The sequence below is a fragment of the Perissodus microlepis genome, chromosome 11 (genome assembly GCF_051167445.1).
Source record: "Perissodus microlepis isolate ML-2025 ecotype Zambia chromosome 11, ASM5116744v1, whole genome shotgun sequence".
NCBI lineage: Eukaryota > Metazoa > Chordata > Actinopteri > Cichliformes > Cichlidae > Perissodus > Perissodus microlepis.
Window position 1 is genome coordinate 5992275 of NC_140471.1, and position 19618 is coordinate 6011892.

At 40.1% G+C, this 19618-nt stretch overlaps 1 protein-coding gene across 2 annotated transcripts in view; it reads right to left on the reverse strand.

The window, feature by feature from the left end:
• snrka (SNF related kinase a) overlaps positions 1-19618 on the reverse strand; it is a 73679-nt gene that overhangs the window by 22012 nt on the left and 32049 nt on the right. For both annotated transcript variants that reach the window (XM_084943621.1, XM_084943620.1), the window contains exon 4: positions 3852-4064. In XM_084943621.1, the coding sequence (XP_084799747.1) occupies positions 3852-4064 (213 nt within the window). The remainder of the gene's footprint in view (positions 1-3851; positions 4065-19618) is intronic.

The following is a 19618-nucleotide window of genomic DNA, read 5'->3' on the forward strand; positions in this document are numbered from 1 at the left end:
TCCTTTTACTGACACCAAGGAAGGAGAGAAGTCTTTAAAATCGTGGTTAAAACGAGAAAAAGAGCCCATGTCTACACCATCAGAATTTGCATAAGCTTGGTGAACAAGTTAGACATAAATATACACTACATAAATATATAGCGGGATACTCCCACTAGGTTTATATCTGGGACTCTCCACCATTTGACCTTAGAACTGAAGAAGCTTCTCGGATGAGAGGTGAAACGTCTTCAAGTAACTTAAAGAAGTCCAGACGCTTTTCTTTGCAAGCTCCTTTGACTACGATGACCTGGATGACTGAGAACCTTCACAGACATATACACTTTTACATTACGTTTTCTCATGGTGCTAATCAATATACAGTACATATTACAATCAAACAGAGCAATCACACCCACTAAGGTCTGCATTGTTGTGATTTATAGTTCCATTTCTGGGACTGTGCACATCAGGATACAGCCTAAGGTTCAGCTTAAAATCTAGGCTTATGCTACAGCTTTGCCTACACTGTAGACTTGCAGTACACTGTAAAGATGTCACAGGGTGGAATGGTCAAGTTTAACTTGGTGTTTTTATTTCCTTGCATGTAGTGCTGTGTTTTATTTTTTTATTATCTTTTATTAGCGTGTAGTGTTTTATTTTTGCGGGGTTATTGCATGCTTTTTTGTTTTGATATGTGATTTGTTCCCGGGGGGATGCCCATTCCACCGCCCCTCCTGATCATTAATCTGACACACCTGGGACCAATCAGGGTTCGCCACAGCTATTCAATAATAGGGAGAGAGAGCGTGAGAAACATGGCATGGTAACCGGGGTTGGCGACGGCCGCGCAGATCAGCACGGAGGCCCGGCTACAGGCAGCTGACCGGGGCGTGCGGCAAAGGAGAACGGGACTGGAGATCGCAGACGACTGCGCATTGGAGAGAGTGATCGGGGATGAGCAGAGCGGTCTGTGTTGGTGCTGAGGGGAGCTAGCTCCTCGGTGAGAGAGGCCCATGGCAGGGGATTGAGAGGCAGTGGGATGGCGCCTTATGTCCCTGGGACCGCAAGACCATGGCTATGCGTGTGAAGCACAGCAAAGTGGTGGGCAGAGTTCGGAGCTCTGCCCATCCGGGGTAAGTCCCGATCAGTCCCATGTAGGACGAATCTCCGGTGGAATCAAAGAATGGTGACTGCTGCTGCCCCTCTCTCCTTTTAGTTGGCATCAGAACGAAGAGGCAGACAGGACGGTGACGATGCTGCCGGTTTCTGCACCGTTTGGACTTTTATTGGACTTTATCTTCGTGGCTGAGGCCATTGGATTTTAGCTGTATTGTTTTAATGTTTTTAATTTCATGTTCTGCCTGGCCAGAGTATTTTAGTGTTTTCTTGTAAATAAATTATAGTTTTAACAACGTGAGTTTATATTTTCTACTTCCTTGGCTCCTCCACTGCTCTTCCCGTTAGAAGGTTTTCCCTTCTGTTTTAACCTACCACCTACCACTTACATCTACAGCATCTCTCATTACTCAGTGTGCAAAGATGCACCTAAGCCAATATCTGTCTGCACCTTATCAGTGTTAAAGCAGACTGATAACACTACATTAACTGCAGCATTAATTTATAAAAATAAATAAATAAATAGTAATTTCCTCTGGCTATTTCTGTTAATAAATGTGCTGCATCTACCTTTTTTTTTTTTAAATCGAGTGTATTATAGGTTATTCAAATCTTGTTGTCAGGGCTGTTACTGAATGAACACACTTGTTAAAGCGACGCTCCACATTAGAAGCCATTTATTTGTCACACATCGCTTTGAAGCTAATGGCAGGTCGCTTGTCGACATTCCACACTCCGGTTGCCTAGGTGACTATCCAAATGATGTCAGTCAACAGTATTCTTCACTTTCAAATTTATCTTAGGTCCCACCCACTTCATGTTACCTGCAGTCATTTCGCCCGTAGTCCCTTGCACTCATAGAATGTCATTCAATTTTTGCCTGATCACCATGTCGCTTTCACTGTGTGTTTAGATTTAGAAGATTCATGCAGCAGATTGATGCTGCATGAAACTCATGAAAGAGGAGAGTGGAGGATGTGGATTAAAGCCTAATTGCAGTAACAACATCACACACACTGACACAACACATCCATCAGAAATCAATGCTCCCTACAAACACAGAAAATATTTGCAGCTTTCATAGAAACAAAGAACTTGATCTGACAGTGCTTCAATAACTCAGTATTGAATAGAGCAGGGGTGGGGGAACTCCATACCTCTAGTGCTGGTGTCCTGCAGGTTTTAGATGCGTCCTTGATCCAACACAGCTGATTTAAATGGCTAAATTACCTCCTCAACATGTCTTGAAGTTCTCCAGAGGCCTGGTAATGAACTAACCATTTGATTCAGGCGTGTTGACCCAGGGTGAAATCTAAAACCTGCAGGACACCAGCCCTTGAGGCCTGGAGTTCCCCATCCCTGGCATAGAGAAAAGTCAAAACACTGATGTTGCATTTGGGTACCACCAAAATATAATCTGTTTCCTGCTAACATATGTAACGCTCAGGGCTCAACTTTACACAGTAGAAAGCTATTAAAACTAGCACCAGTATGAATTAACACTGTATCACCCAGCACTGTATTACCCAGGGGTTTGACCCCTTCTGGGTTACTTTTATGTGGTGTTTACAGAAATCCCTGTGCCTGCGAGGGACCCTTCCAGGTATTCCAGTTTCCTCCCACAGTGCAAAGACATGCAGTTGGTTAACTGGTACTAAAGCACCTGTGGGTGTGAAATATAGAATAAAACACTTTATGCATGCATGAATAAATGTGACTTGTGGTCTAAAATGCTTTGAATTGTCAATTAGTCTAGAAAAGTCTTATAAATATGCCAGTCCATTTGCATGTTTTGGAACATCTCCACATACTTAGAAACCTAACCGTTGCTGATAAGCTTCATCATAACTGTGTGGAACCCTGCTGGCAAGGTCTTCATTTATATACAACTTTAAATCAACAAAACTCTCAATGCCTCTTTCTCTTCAAAGGCTAGCATCCCCACACATACAGAGATATTCTTCTTTACTCTATCACACCACAGGTAATATCTTCACAGCAGAAGGTAGCAGTGAACTGCAAGTCTGTCAGAAACAAGTGTGAACTTGAAATCCTGACTCTGAAATCAACAGCTGTTTTGTTTAATTCCTCTTACGTTCTGCTTCTCAGTATGTAAGCACACACCAGGCTGCTCTGAGGGCTGGAAGGTAACGAGCTGATGCTTCTTTGAGTTAAACATCTGTCAGGATGCTCTGGGCTTTGTGCTGATGCGTGCTGTGTTAGTTGGCTCCTTGTACAATTGTACATTAAAGTGAAACGGGTTTCACAATGGCAGAAAATGTTGTGACTGCTTAGTGCCGTTGGTGTCATTTTTATTAAAGTTTCAAAAGTTATAGGCTAATCTGTTCATTGACCCCCTCCTCAAAAATAAAAAAGCATCAATCGGCACTGATGATGCTTGTGTTGGTCTAATGAGTTCCGTTTCAAATAAGGTTTCCTGATGAGTTTGCAAATGATATCAGTTTTGAAGTGAGAGACAATTTCCCCTTAATCACCTACTTTTAAAATGAAGTGCAGCCAAAACATTTAAGGGTTCACTGAACAGCATTTTATAAAAAGAGGTTCTAAAAAGGCAAACAGCTCCCCCATCTACAAATGCTCATCAGTAAAATCTTTAAAGTTGACTCCAATGACTTGTGCTCTGAGTGATCACTAAGAGCAGAGAACACCCTATAAAAATGTGATTACATCACCCTGGATCTGTTGTGGTTTCACTGTGCAAACACCAGAGAAAAAGCTGAAGCACAACTTACTCGACTATGGTCTCCCGATCTGCAATGTCTCCCAGCACCATGCGCTGGATGATGCTGTTATGTTCCTCCTCTGACAGGTTTTTGTGAGAGACCAGGGGAGTGCTATACTTGGTGGCTGGGGATGGGTCCACCCCCTGCAGCCAGGCATGGCTCTCAATCTCCTCCAGGGAGGCTCGTTGTTTGGGATCCCTCTGAAGCATGCGGTCTATCAGACTGAGGAAAATGAGAAAAGGAGAGAGGGGAAAACACACTTAAATCAAATCCGGTTAAAGTATCACTTTAAGTATGGCTTACGTGGTCTCTGACTAGTTGAATATTAACAGTTTCAAATTGTAACACCTAAAGTTTCCCACACAGACTTTCTCTGAGTGAACCACCTAGGTACATTTACACGATTCACCCACAGTGGGCACACCCTTTGCTCTTTTTTGGAAGGTCTGGCTCCTGCGCATCCATCTCCAGCCCTTTCTTGGCACTAGCCAGGTCCCTGTTGTGAAGGTTTATCAATGTGAGTAGCTAATTATTAATGTGACACATTCATTCTGCATATATTAAATGTTTATACATAGAAGTGTAAAGACTTTAAAATTGTTTAGTTTTACGTAATTCTTTTTTGTGAAACAAAGGAAGAAATAAAAAAAAAAAAAAATAGAAAATGGGGGGAAAAATTAAACTGTATCAGAAGCTGTTATTGGGCCAGAATTCCACGTCTCTCAGTGGCTGTTTTATGTGATTAGATACAGATGCTGCCGGATCATATTGGACCCATCTGCGTGCTGAACTCCACCTGTCCCTTGTGCCGGTGCTAGGTTACCTATTAGAACAAGCGTTGTGCTTTGTTTAGTGTTAAGAATGCCACAACACTCAATTTTGGTGGTGTTTTTCCTTAAGTTTGTTTTAGATTTATTTGTTGTTACAAGACGTTTTGTAGAAGTGCCAGCAGCACTGTGGCTGGACACTTCATTCTTGCGGGGTTCAGCACTGGTTGTCTCAGTACAGTTTAGCCTGCGTCAGTAATGTGATGCTCTGTGTGGAGAGGAGGAGCAGATGATGTAGAGTGACAGACTGTGTTTGAGATTTGCTTTGAATAAGCTGGGTATGTCAAACTACAGCTGGTCAGCTGGCAGCTTAAATTCCACACAAATGACACTCTTGAAAGCTGAGATTGCAATTTAACAGGATTAGGTGGGATTTGCAATCTAGTGAGATGACTAACATTAATACAGAGGGCTTGAATTTCAGTGTGGGATTGTGGTTACTGTGCATAATTTAATAGATTCCTACAAATACAACCCTTATAATGAAGGAAATTCCCACACACATTTTAGGGTGATGTCTAATAATGTTCAGCACAACGTCTGCACTGGTGTAGAACACCGGATGGTTGTCTTCAAGCTCTTTTAAACAATGCCTTCTTATTAAGAGTTTTTCCTTCATAAATATAAACAAAAAGAGAAAAGAAGGATTACAGATGATCTGTGTATGTGTGTATCTATCTATCTATCTATATAACCTCACGTGTTAACCTCTTCGACATGTCAATGGCTGTGAACAAAGAGAAAGTTGTAAATAACTCATGAAAGAATAAAGTTACGTTGAAACCAAGCACGCCATTGTTTTTCTTGTGACATTAGCAAAAAGTTTGATGTGTCACATGGCCCTCTTCCTATTGAAAAAACAAAAGTTGTATCCAAGATGGCCGACTTCTAAATGGCCACCATGGTCACCACCCATCTTGAGGAGTTTGCCCCCTCACATATACTAATGTGCCACAAACAGGACTTTAATATCACCAACCATTCCCATGTTATTACGGTGTATCCATATAAATGGCCTACCCTGTGTGTGTGTGTGTGTGTGTGTGTGTGTGTGTGTGTGTGTGTGTGTGTGTGTGTGTGTATATATCTCTCTATATATAGATCTATATATCTATATATATCTATATCTATATATATCTATAGCTATATATATCTATATCTATATATATCTATCTATATCAGGGCTCTAGACTAACTTTTTGCCATGGGCGTACCGGTACGCCTAACTTTAAAAAGTTAGGCGTTTAAAAAGTTAGGCGTACCGGCACAAAAGTTAGGCGCACACAAATTTTATAATAATTTATATAATATAATGTGTTTTTCTGGATACACTGTGCTTTTTCAGCATTCAAAGATTGATGACACCGTGTCAGAGCACTGGCTATGAATTTCAGAAGGATCAGGCCTTAACTTAACAGAAAAGTTAGCAATAGTTCTTTTCCTATTACAGCTACATCCACTTCTGTCGTGCCTAGGCTGCTCACTAGGGCTGGGTATCATCACTGATTTCTATAATCCGTTCGATTCCGGTTTTCAAAGTCCCGATTCGATTCAACTTAGCCTCAGACAGTCAGAAATATTATAATTCTGATCATTTATCAGTACTGACTTCATCAGAATTGTGAACATCACAGCAGATGCCTTTGTGTGAAAGTAACTGAGAATAAAACACAGAAAAATATGAAGGAGATTTTCCTGGTCTGGCTTTTTATAGCAGATAACCTTAAAAATATTCTACAATGTTGCATATAAAGTTTAAATTTCTTCAGTATTGAACAACAGAAAAAATAGGCTTTCTTGTCCGAGGTCATTTAAGTGAAAAAAAGAAAAGAAAAAGACAGCAGCCGACAGCGCTGTAAACAACGGTAGACTGGTGGGTAATACCCGAATGAATAATACAGAAAACAGAGATTGGAGACGGGAAACTGTTCTTGAAGTACAGAGAGAGATAGAGAGAGAGCTAGCTGTGCATGAAGTGTGATTTTAATAGTCGTGGAAGCAAAACAGCAAAATTCATGACGACATTGATCAAATGTGACGCGCAGGTTGCTGCTTCTTTTGCTGCTGGCTCGGTGAATTTTGGTTGGAGAGAGACAAAACCTGCAGCTCAGAATCAGCGCAAAAAGACGTAATCACAGCGCGGACCGGACGCATCAGAATCGCTAAGCTCCGACAGCGTGTCCATCTACGGGCCGTCGGGTGAGAAAGCCGAGAAAGACAAAGTTGATTCTGATGCGTCGGTTCCGCTCTGTGTTTACGTCTTTGTGTGGAATCCGTGTACCTGCTCTCATTTACTGTTTGGTTGTTGTTGAAATGGTTTTGTGAGCTTTAATCTGAGAATCTGGCGTTTCTGGCAAAACACAGTTATATTTAAAAGTCGATTCAGGATTTAATGAATTGATATCACTTTATTCAAGCTACTCACCTCCCACTTCCACCTGCACTTTCAACTGGACCACGGCCAATCAGAGAGGTCCCGCCCCTTACTATCTCTGATTGGTTTAGTCCACGCTAGGGGCAAAATGTGTGTCTGTTGTTGACCACAGGGAAGGTTGCAGATTTTTTTTTTTTTTTCGCTACCCGAACAGTTGGTCGCACAGGTGCAACCTGATAAGAGATTTTTTAGTTTTGTGATTATTGTTTAGTTGTAGCTTCATTTAAGATAGGAGAGCTCGTGAGTTGGAACCAGATGTGTAGAGGAATGCGGTGACATACATACTACATCCTGAGTTAACGGTCACCCCCCTCTCTCACTCTCCTTTTAAGGAAATGTTTAAGTTTCTATACATACCAAGCTATCTCCTATTTCAACAGACAAGCTAAAGGTTTCTCCTATTATGGAAACGTTTTTGTATACTGAACATACCACTCCCACTTCCTTGAAAGCTCACTTGGAGTATAAATAAAGAATGCGCTGAGAGCCCTGGGCGGTTTTTCTGTCACATCTGTTGTGCGCACTTTGACAGCAGAGCAGATCGGACTGACCGCCCATGCGCATGTAAAAATTAGATATCTGAGTGTGACTTCATTTGCCTTTCTAATAACTTTTCTCTTCACATTTTCTTGGTCCTCCGAGCCGGAGAGGAAGCATCGGCCGCTGTGTCCTGCCGTCGTGGAAAGCTGCACTGAAATCTGTCCTCTAGGTAGGAGTGAAAAAGTCCAGGGACGCTAAAATTCGATTCCTGGCCAGTGTTTTATCAAGTGGTCCACGACGCTGGGATCCAGTGGCTGACTTTCAACATAGCCAGAGAATCTTGGGAAGGTAAAGGAAGTCACTCATTTACACTCGCGTAAAACGAACTTTGGTCTCACCCGCCGAAAGGGTGTAATTAGTCTAATCCACTGCACGGATTTGTAAAAGCGCTGGGGTGATCCACCGAACGGATTTGTAAAAGCGCTGGGGTGATCCACCGAACGGATTTTCAAAATAAAAGCGCTGGGGTGATCCACCGAACGGATTTGTAAAAGCGCTGGGGTGATCCACCGAACGGATTTTCAAAATAAACGCGTTGGGGTAATCCACCGAACGGATTTTCAAAATAAAAGCGTTGGACTGATCCGCCGAAAGGATTTTCAAAATAAAAGCTTTAGGACTGGCCTTCCGAAAAGGTCTGCGCGATTGTGTGAAATGTCTGTTTAAATGTTTGTGTTTTCTGTGTGTTGAGAGTGAATTGATTTAAACAGCACAAATACGCTGCTGAATCACTCTCATTGTTATTGTCATTTTATTTCCTGTCAGTAGCTGAAGTACTGGTGACAAAAGAGAACGGTTGAGTTCCGCCTCATAAAACTGACACCGCTCCACTAATTAGAGTGGAGTAGAAGGGCGTAGTCAGTAACCACTCTTTAAGTCTAATACCAGAGAAGGCTCTGCAGTTCTGTTTTAATGGGTAATTAGCCCACTAAGTTTACTGTTGACGAACAGTGGTTAGGAAAAAAGTGTCCAGGCGCCGGACAAATTAGTGTGCAAAGATGGAGAAGTTCTAAAAAGACTAAATGAGAATGTAGCCCATCTGCATTAATACAACTTAAAGAAGCATTACTGAAAGAAATAGGAGAGACAAAATAAAGAAAGAAAGAAGGAAAACGCACGTAAGAATTAGAATATTTCCAAGCATGGAAGAGAGAGGCAGATAGACGATGTGAGAATAAACAAAAGAAACAAGAAAAGAAGAAAGAAAAGGCAGAGGTATTAGACCCCCCACCATATGCTCCACTCGCTGCTGCGAGGCCGACCCCCACTTTTGCTGCTGTGAAACCAGCCCCCACTTCCACTGCTGCGACCCCCCTTAAACAATCCTGTGATCCGTTCAGACCTCAACCTGGTCCTTATGCAGAGGCACAAAACATGTTAGATAAAATAGCACTAGGTGAAAATCCACAGAAAAAAAAAAAAAAAAAAATAGGAAAAGATCGCTACGGACGAGATATGGGAGGTGATGTTGATCCACCTGGTCCTCCCGGCATTTTTCCTATGATAGCAGTACTAAACCCCAGATACGGCCAACCCGCAGGGGAAGGTGGAGAAGGTGGAGAGGTAACAGACAGGGACAGAGGAGGATTTAAAGGAAAGGGCCAGAGATACGTAGGACAGACAGACTTACGCGAAAGAAGTGAAGAAAGAGATAATACGTGTTGGAATTGTGGCAAGGAAGGGCATTTCGCCAGAGATTGCAGACATAAAACAGACAAACGGCAATATTCAAATGAATGACTAAATGAGAAAAAGCCAAATGAAAATGATAAAAGTGACGCAGAAGTATTTACTGTCTATCAATTAGTGTCTGAAGTAAAAGGCAAACCTACACTGACAGTATATGTTAATAGCAAACCAGTGCAGATGTTATGTGATACAGGAGTATGTAAAACCGTTTTGAACAGAAGACCACAGGAAGTACAATTCTCAGAAGATACTCTAATAGTAAAATCAGCATCAGGTCACACTACAGTGCAGTGACTGACAAAACCCTTATTAAGTGAAAACTAGAGATCAAAATAGTTTAAAGTAGTTTAAAAAGGTTGGAAACAGACCCCACCGAATAGATATAAATATAAGAAGTACAAAAATAAAATAAATAAAGACAAAATTATATTAGAACTTATTTTTACCGTATTGAAACTAATAATAGGAAGGATAACAACCTGTAAGCTGATATTAACAATGAAACATAGTTGGCATGACAATCATGCCCAGAATGTATAAAATCAATGAAAGGAAATAATTCACACGAAAACTTTTTAAATAAAATAGAGAGATGCATAAGGTACATTAGGGCTGTGTCATTGTTCAGCCAAGGAAAGTGTGTGAAAAGGTAAATGTCTCCAGCTTGGGAAAGGGTGAAACTGCAGATCACCCGAAGCCCTTGATGGATACAAAATAAGATATAAAATATATAATAATAAATTGCTTGGTTCGCTACACAACAGAGAGAATGAATGTGACTGAAGGTTGGATCTGAGATGAGACAAACAGAAGACCAGTCTAAAAAGTAGGCACAAACCTGTTCAGAGAAAAGCAAATTTGTACAGATTGGATGAATTCTAAATTATCTGTTTGCTGAGTAAGATGATCCTAACTGTTAAATCGGCTCAGTAGTAGTATAGTGGTATACACTAATAAAATATTGTAATATACTATTGTCATAATATAGAAAGACAAAGATGATAATATTAATAATGACATAATATTAATAATGAGAAGCAACCTAGTCAGTTATGATGTGAGGTGGATGATTGTTATGAAGTAGTCTGCATCAAGCTTAAGGTTTGCTCAAACTCAGTATAATGACACATGAGATGAAGAAAATAAAGAAACTATCTAAACTAATTACGTGCATAGAGGCACTTGACCTGCTTAAACATCTGTCATTTATCCTGGATAAAACATTACTGAGATATAGAGCACACCTATAATAACAACTAATAAGCCAAACCCTGTAGACAACAGCTAAAGCTACAGGATTGAGAAGCTGAATTAAATATGTGGACACCGCTAAGTTGATGAGCATGTTACACATTTTCTTTTATTTTTATTTATTTGTTTTTAGAGCAGAAGCTGCATTAAAAGCCAACACACGCAGCTGTCTGTGAGCTCAGTTTTTCCCTCACACTTCTGCGCTGTTTCAGTAGCAGCATTTTTCTTTTGTGTCCTGACTCATGTATGTTTTTTGTTTTTGTTTGATTATTTTATTTTGTTGGTTTGGAAGCGAATTTGTGACCATACTTGTGGATCACAGTGACACATAGTGATTAGGCATATGATTTACAAATGCCTAGTTTTAGAACTGTGAGCAATTCAAAGTTTAAAATATATATATATAAAAACCCTAACTTCAAAGTTTGAAATGTGTGAGATGGGTGAGATGGGTGGATTCTTTGAAAAACTAGAAATTATCTAAAAATGCATTAAGTGAAGATGTAATGTTGCATCTATAGAGAAGAAAGACGAAGCATTCAGTTATTTAAAAATAGGCATTACAGACAGATACAGTTTTAGCACTGCCTGACTATGATAAGTCTTTCTACTTACGTGTAGATAGAGGAGCAGGTTATATGGAAGCTGTGATAACACAGGCATTTGGAGAAAAACAACGCTCGTTAGCATCCCTGGTGAAATTTAGACTCGTGTAAATTAGACTCTGTAGCGTCAGGCCTGCCTGCATATGTAAGCCTATGCAGCCGCAGCAGAGGCAGTAAAAGAGTCAGCTGCACGTATGCAGTCATATGTGCATATGAATTGCACGCAGGCCAAAATATAAATATATACACTGACAGCCAGTTTGTTTTTTCAGCAGTGCACCACTTTGCCAAAATTTGGCATAACAGAGGTATGGTCACCTCTACGGATAACCCCGTGCAACACGGCAGCTTATTAAAAATCTTATTGGAAGTGATTAGCTTGCCAAAACAATTGGCACTTTGTAAATGTGCAGCACATCAAAAAGACAATTTTATTGTCACAAAAGGAAATAATTTTGCAGATCAAACAGCAAAGCGGGCTGCACAACAAACGATAACGCTTCTAACATCCGAACATTGTACACAAATACCACTTGACGTACTAAAAACCGAACAAAAAGCTGCAACAATCACTGAACAGAACAAGTGGCTGAAATGTGGAGCACAACTGAAAGATGACTTAATGGTCTGTGGTGGAAAACCAATATTACCAGAGTCATTACACAGGACAGCGGCTGTAGTGACACATGAAGTAATACATGTGTCAACAGGAGGGAAATATAGTATAGATAAATAATACTTTTACACTATAAATTTTGAAACTTCAGCGAAAAATTTGTAAGAACATGCCTATTCTGTCAAAAACACAACTCACAAGGAAACTTAAGACCTAAGAGAGGCCAGTTCTCCACACCATCCACATGGATTTTATTGAATTGAATGAATGTCAAGGATTAAAATATGCCTTAGTGTTCATAGATGTGTTTTCAAACTGACCAGAGATATATCCAGTAAAAAGCAGAGGCAATCTCCATTGCAAAATGTTTATGTAATCATTTTATTCCAACATATGGTATCCCTTCTCTGATAAGATCAGACAATGGGACACATTTTGTCAATGATGTGATCAGTAAGGTCTCTGAAGCACTAGGATTCAGCATAAGAAATCACTGTGCTTATCATCTATGGAGTGCAGGGTTAGTAGAGAGAACTAACAGCACCATAAAACAGAGACTCAGAAAATGTCTGAAATAGATAAAAATGCAAAGAGTTTAGTTTATTTAAAAGGCAGTGTGTGTGAGAGGATTATGAAATTATTGTGTGAATGACGTTACATTTTAGATTAGAAGTTAGTAGAATTACAGAGGGTTTGTAGACTGTAAATACAAAATGAGTTTGATTAGCCTGTAGAAACACAAAAGAGAGTAACAGGAAGTGTGTGTGTGACAGGAACTTTGCATGCCCATATAAGGAGTGAGCACCCAGAGAGAAAAACAGAAGAGACAGACTCTAGCCAGATGAAGCAAATGGAGGCTTTAAGAAAAGAAATGAAAATGATATTAATGGTATGGTTTAGTGTGTCAATATAGGTCATAAATAAATAAAGGTGGACTTTTCTCAACCTAGAATTTTGAGCATAGCAGCAAAACCATAGATTAACATAATTGGGAGAAAACAAGCCAAAGTTTGGCTTAAAATTTTATAGCTTGACCTCCCACTTGTCCCGATCCTGAAAAGAAGCTCAAAGGACAGTTAATCTCCTGATGAAGACCAACAGAATATCGTGGAATTGAAGAATTAACAGCAGGCTGGTAAGAACAGTGTGACATGACTGTTTAAAGGCACTGAATGTGATATTTTGCCTGGCTGGGACTTAATCTAAAAGGAAGAAACAGAGAAGAAACAGATTGTGTTTGCTGGAGATTTAAGACAACAAAGGACACTTTGAGAAGGGTACAGGGGCCAGTGGGAAGGTGAAGCCCAGAGGAGTATAATTGGGTTGAAATTGAAGCCTGAACTTATGATGGTGTTTAGAGATGTCCACCAGATCACAATAAAGAGGTAAACAAAAATAGAAAACACACATATATAAATTGTTACATGTGAAATTATTTTTGGAAAGAATCAGAAGTAAGATAGTTTGAATCAGACCTCAGTGAAAAGATGCATGAATTGATACAAGTGAACCAATAGATAAATCTGTTAGAGAGACAACTTTAGTAGAATGGATGGCAAAACTAGTAGAAAATAGGGATATTGTTTTGAACTGCCGTGCGACGCTTCTCAAGTCTCTTGCAGATTAAAACCAGGCGATTGGGTCCTTATACGAGTACTCCAGAGAAAGAATTGGAACTCACCTCGGTGGGAAGGTCCATACCAAGTACTCCTAACGACGCCAACAGCTTGCAAAATCGCTGAGAGGCCCTCTTGGATCCACCAGAGCCATTGCAAAAATGGAAGTGAGTGACAGCACAACCTAAAGACACCACCACCCCGACTCTTTGGTGATCTACAGGTGAAGGGAGGGCTGATTGGGTATATCCCGCCTTCTACTTCTCGCCTGTAGTCTACTCACCAGAGTAAATCGGTGTGTCTGGTCATCATGAAGATTATTCTGCTTACCACCTTGACCCTGCTGCTTACAGCATGGACCCTGATGCACTTAAAGGATCAAGAAGTCAACTTGCATAGAAGAGCATGGACATATGACAACTCACACCTGGCTGAAGTGACACAGGACCACATCCATCCCTGGATGAACAACGCCTGGTATAGATACATATATAATCGCAAAGAAGACAAAGATTGTTATATATGCTCACACATGCCTGCTACAACACAGCATGCTACATTATATGGCAGACTTATGAACATGATTCAAGTGACATGCGCAGCAAGCTTTGCCAGTTTAGGTTATCAATATTCAGGAATTGTCCTAAACCACAGCGACCTCCTGACTATTGGACTATAGTTTTGGACTGTTTTTAAATGCATCGACCAGCATCAACAAAGAGCAAAATCAGGAAATTGATGCCATAAGAATAACTGTTATGCAACACAGAGTTGCTCTGGACATGATCTTGGCAGAAAAGCGCGGACTGTGTTTTGTTTAATATAACTTGTTGTACATATATTCCAGACAATGTGCATTCTGACAATATGACAAATGCTCTACAATTACTTAGAAACGTTCAACAGGCACAGGTAACCGATTGGGCAAATTCACAAAGTAATTGGTGGAATTGGTTTATGAGCGGCTCATGGAAAACACTGATGTTTAAGGTTTTAATGTTTATTGGCCTAATACTTATTATGTTTTGTAAGAGGAATGGTATCAAGAATGATATCTCAATCTCTTGTTGCATATGTCACTGTGCCAGACGAGGAAGAAGGAGAAGACGATGAGTATGAAACTAATGTGATGAATGATTATGTTTGAATGATACACATTTTATGACGACCAGACCGAAAGCACTCACAATGTAGGGTCTGTGTCTGAAACACATTGATGTATTTGCTTAAAATCGCTACAAACAGGAGGGAATGATAAGAGATTTTTTAGTTTTGTGATTATTGTTTAGTTGTAGCTTCATTTAAGATAGGAGAGCTCGTGAGTTGGAACCAGATGTGTAGAGGAATGCGGTGACATACATACTACATCCTGAGTTAACGGTCACCCCCCTCTCTCACTCTCCTTTTAAGGAAATGTTTAAGTTTCTATACATACCAAGCTATCTCCTATTTCAACAGACAAGCTAAAGGTTTCTCCTATTATGGAAACGTTTTTGTATACTGAACATACCACTCCCACTTCCTTGAAAGCTCACTTGGAGTATAAATAAAGAATGCGCTGAGAGCCCTGGGCGGTTTTTCTGTCACATCTGTTGTGCGCACTTTGACAGCAGAGCAGATCGGACTGACCGCCCATGCGCATGTAAAAATTAGATATCTGAGTGTGACTTCATTTGCCTTTCTAATAACTTTTCTCTTCACACAACCAAATATTTTTTTTTAGTCGCACCACTGAAAAATTTGGTCGCATTTGCGTGGGATATATATATATATGTGGGATATATATATATATATATATATATATCCCACATTAGTGTCCCATAGCAAGCTTTTAGGCTAAACAAAGAAAGCGATTCTGGGAATTCACTCGTTGTATAGGATGTATAGACACATCTGTATGCCGTCCAAATGCCTCACCGTGGAAATCAATGCTGTGCATAGGCAGAAAGCAGACTAGTGAAGCGTTAGCTGAAACAGGAAAGAGAGCAACCGTAAAGTTCACCACAAAGAGGAAGAAGCAAAGACAATGAATGCAGTTAACAGTTTCATGGTTTTTAACATTCACTTTATTACAAAGAAATTATGTTTCCAATTTTGTCTCCTCTGTGGAATATCAACAGCACCTGGACAACAGTATCCCACATTCTTGATGCTGCTTCCTGATGACAGTACACAGTTGCAAGATGTAGATGTGAGTTTGTAATGCTGTGTAGCACCTTCAGACTACATGCACACTTCCTGATTAACTGGGTCAGAGTACATCTGCCACTCTCACCAATTCATTCATTAAACATCACTTTGTAGCTGGATATTGGTCACTAGTGCTCATTTCTGGCTCCAGTTAGCAAGGTAACCCCTTAATGTATTCACAACCTCCCCTCACATCACTTCATGGTATCCCTTGTTTTTATCATTAGTTGCTTCATTCATTTGCATCAAGGATGAGAAAAATTGAACTCAGGGCCCACTGCCAGTAGTTAGTTCACCTGTCATCCCTTGAACTTGCTTGATGTCATTGACTTACTAAGTTTCTGGTGACAACAGAAACTTCCTGTATGAACGCCCTTTATAACCCTGAACTGAGCTGCTCCTTTGTAAAACCATGGTGCTGATGTTACAGAGCACAGAAAAAAGCATTATATGAAGAGGGGGGGGGGGAAAACAAAACAAAAAACACCACTTCAGAGCTTGGCCTTCTAAGAGCAGTCTGAGTGTCTGATTTTTTGGGAAAGAACAAAAATGCCATGGAAACTAAGGGAAAAAAGCTGTGAAAATAATGCTCAGAGAAACAGCAGCAAAGTTGTAGTTGGAGAAGAATGACAGAACACAAACTGAGTACAAGTAGCGAGCATAACAATACTTGAACTTTTAGATTCTTGACTCACAACAAGGGACAACTCTGGGGTAGTTGTAGGATTTTAGTTACGAGAGGGAAAAAAAGGAGCAAGGACACAGAAGTAAACTCGTTCTTTGCTGACATAAGGCTGATGACATCCACACACACATACACTCTGTGACACACACAGACTAAACTGTGCAACCCAGCCAGTGCACTTCATCTCATTCAGACTTCACTAAAATCATTTTCCCAACTTTATCAAATTCCCAAGTTTATTTGCAGCAAAGAATGGTGGTGGTGGCTACAGGCTAACAAGCTGGGCACAGCAGTGCTCTGCTTCCTGTCATTCTGAGGATTAGTCAGACCTAGCAAGGCTCCCTGAAGACCAAATCCAGCTGCATTCACATTATCTCATACAATCATCTTTAGATTTTTATACATAATTACTTAAACATTGTAAGTAAAGAGCATGGTTTTAAAGTTCAAAAGTGCTTGCTGTGTAAGGCCCATTAAAACTGCATAACATGCCCCAAACCTAAGCATTCATGCATTTGAAGATTGTGCCTTCAACACCATATCTTACAAATAACACACAGTCCACTGGGATTACAGCATAAGAAAACAACATCTGACCTCCTGAACTTGTATGTGTTGCTCTAACCAGCACTTCCCTACAAATTGCTGTCTTGTCCCATGCCTCCTGCTCCTTCTCTCATTCCCTTGGGGCCTATACAGAAAGAGGCTGTGTAGTATTGCAGACACACAAAGCTACCTGCTCTTTCTCCTGCTACAGATTACACACATACACACTTACAGTGGTGTATAAAAGCTAGTCCCCACATTCTCTGGGGAGGAGTGTGTGAGAGATACCACAAACCCATGTGTCAGAAAAACGTGTAAGCATGAAAAAGGTTGTGAGAGAAAAAAATTGAACATCAAAATATGCATGCATGCATATTTTGAGCACTCCTCCAGATTCAAACAAAGGAAATCAACAGGGAGCAAACTGACTAAACACCAATCCTGATGCATCATCTGTATGTAGTTTACACAGTAACAATCAGCATCCCAAGAAACACAGCGTTCGGTTTCTCAGCAGCTCACGCAGTTCACACAATCGCCATTCTCAGCTTAAGCTATCAGACAGACCAGAACTACAGTAGCTTTGTTTGTACAGGCTGATGGGGGGAAGCAGGCAGACGTTATGGATGGTAGGCATATAAAACAAGCACTATTTTCAGTGTAATCCCAAGAAACTAAAATTAAGGATTACAAAAACAAACAAAAGCTCAGATGGAGGAGGAGGGATAGCAAAAGAGAGATGGTGAATAATTAATTAACTGTGGCATGTAAATGCATTTTGGTGCATCAACAGGGAATAGAGAGCACAAAGAGAGGTGCATCCAAACAAACAGACAAATGGAAAAAGTAAAATGTGGAGCCCTGTGATGATCCAGCGTGGTGGCACACAAAGCAGGCCAGAACAGGTGTGTAGTGAGGAGAGCTCTTATCCAGGATCAATGTTAGAAATGCCTATCAAAACTGTCAGCACCTAATTTACACTGGTTATCACAAAGGACAGAAACAAGCATGTGTAGTTGGAATCACTGTTCAGTACAAGAATTCTACTAAGAGATGTAAGGGATTAGGAAGCAGCTGACACAAGTGAAACTATGTTGTTTCAATGCTAATCTCTTTAATTAAAAGAGGTTAGTTCATACACTGTGGCTGATTCATTGTCTAGTGGAAAATGGGGTCAGAAAGTTGTCAGAGAGGTAAAAGAGTAGAACAGGAAAGACTTTAAAATATGAACTAAGGGCGCAAAAGTAAAACAGTCATGGTAAAAAGAAAGCAGATCCTCTTTCACTTAAGTTTTCATAACACAACATAATTTAAAAAAATCATCTAGTCCCAAGCAGGTCTTAAAATGACGTAAATACGACTTCATATGAACAATGCCACATGACATATTCAACCACAAAAATTAAGACAAAATGCCAAAGAAGGGTGAATAACTAAGTCCACCCTTACTACTTTTAATTCCTGTGGAAGCAGTAAGTAGCAGCTCTATGCTGCTAATCAAATACACTTCATTAACAGATCATCAGTAAGCGTGAGCATTTCTAAAAAAAACAGTCGTTACCACATTGACTAGATTTTCTGAGGTCAAGGTCACTGAGATTCAAAGTTTTCAAAGATTTTTAGTAGATGCGCTTATGGTATCAATTTGAAACACCTATGTGACTTCATTCTCTAGTTATCGCATTCACAAACTTGGGTGTCCATGTTGTCTGCCCACCTGCCCCGCAGGGGGACAACAATACCTCATCAGCCTTTTACGACTGAGAAGTAAAAAACAAGCAGTTTTGACAGTCTGCAAGTCTGGAGCATTCAGGTGTGTGCTAACACAATGGCAACTAGGAAAGATATCAGCAATGACCTTCGAGAAGCACATGCTCATCAATCTGAGATGGGTTCTATTTAATTCAATTTTTTTATACAGCGCCAAATCACAACAACAGTCGCCTCAAGGCGCTTTATATTGTAAGGTAGACCCTACAATAATACGGCCGTTTGTGTATCATTCTACTATTTGCAAGCATGAAACATTCAATCTTTCCAAGAATAAACATCCCAGCAAAGCAAAAACTGCAAAACCCCGAGAGCTACATCTCTGACTCTACAGGCCTCAGTTAGCATGTTAAAAGAGAGATGTTATTAATCTATATAAGTGTGCAAGTGCACAGTAAAAAGTAACCACTTTTTTTATTACATCAGTATGGCCAAAAAGCCAGTCTCGAAAGCAAATACTAGTTGAGCCGTCAAAAAAACAACTTCCCTGTGTTCCTTTATTTGACAGTAGTCCTCGCTTACGTCAGAAAGTGTTGGAAAGAGAAGTCATATATTCACCCAAGAGACTAAACTTCATTCTTTTAATTCCAGGACAAAGGAACAGATAAATGTTTTCTTAATGTGTTGTCTGACAAGCTGTTAAGAAAGCTAACAGTTTGAGTAGCTTTCCACACCTTTTCTACTCTTAAAATCGACAATCCCATGTGAAAACACTGAAGTTGAGCTTAACTCTGTTTTACAAAATGATATTACAGAGTAAGTTAAAGGGTTTGGAGTGGCTCTAAAGATGACGTACACATGATCTGATACTGTCTTTTGTTATCATGGTCTTAATAATGTGATTAAAATACAGCTGCAGACTTATTTTACAGCACTAGGTTGCTTAGTGTGTGTACAACTTCTTTAAACTAGAACAGAACTATGGTGAATTGTCAAATATTAATGAACTCAAAACAATCCAAACGAAACTCTGAAGATTCTTTGAAGGTGAAATAAAGCAGCTACTT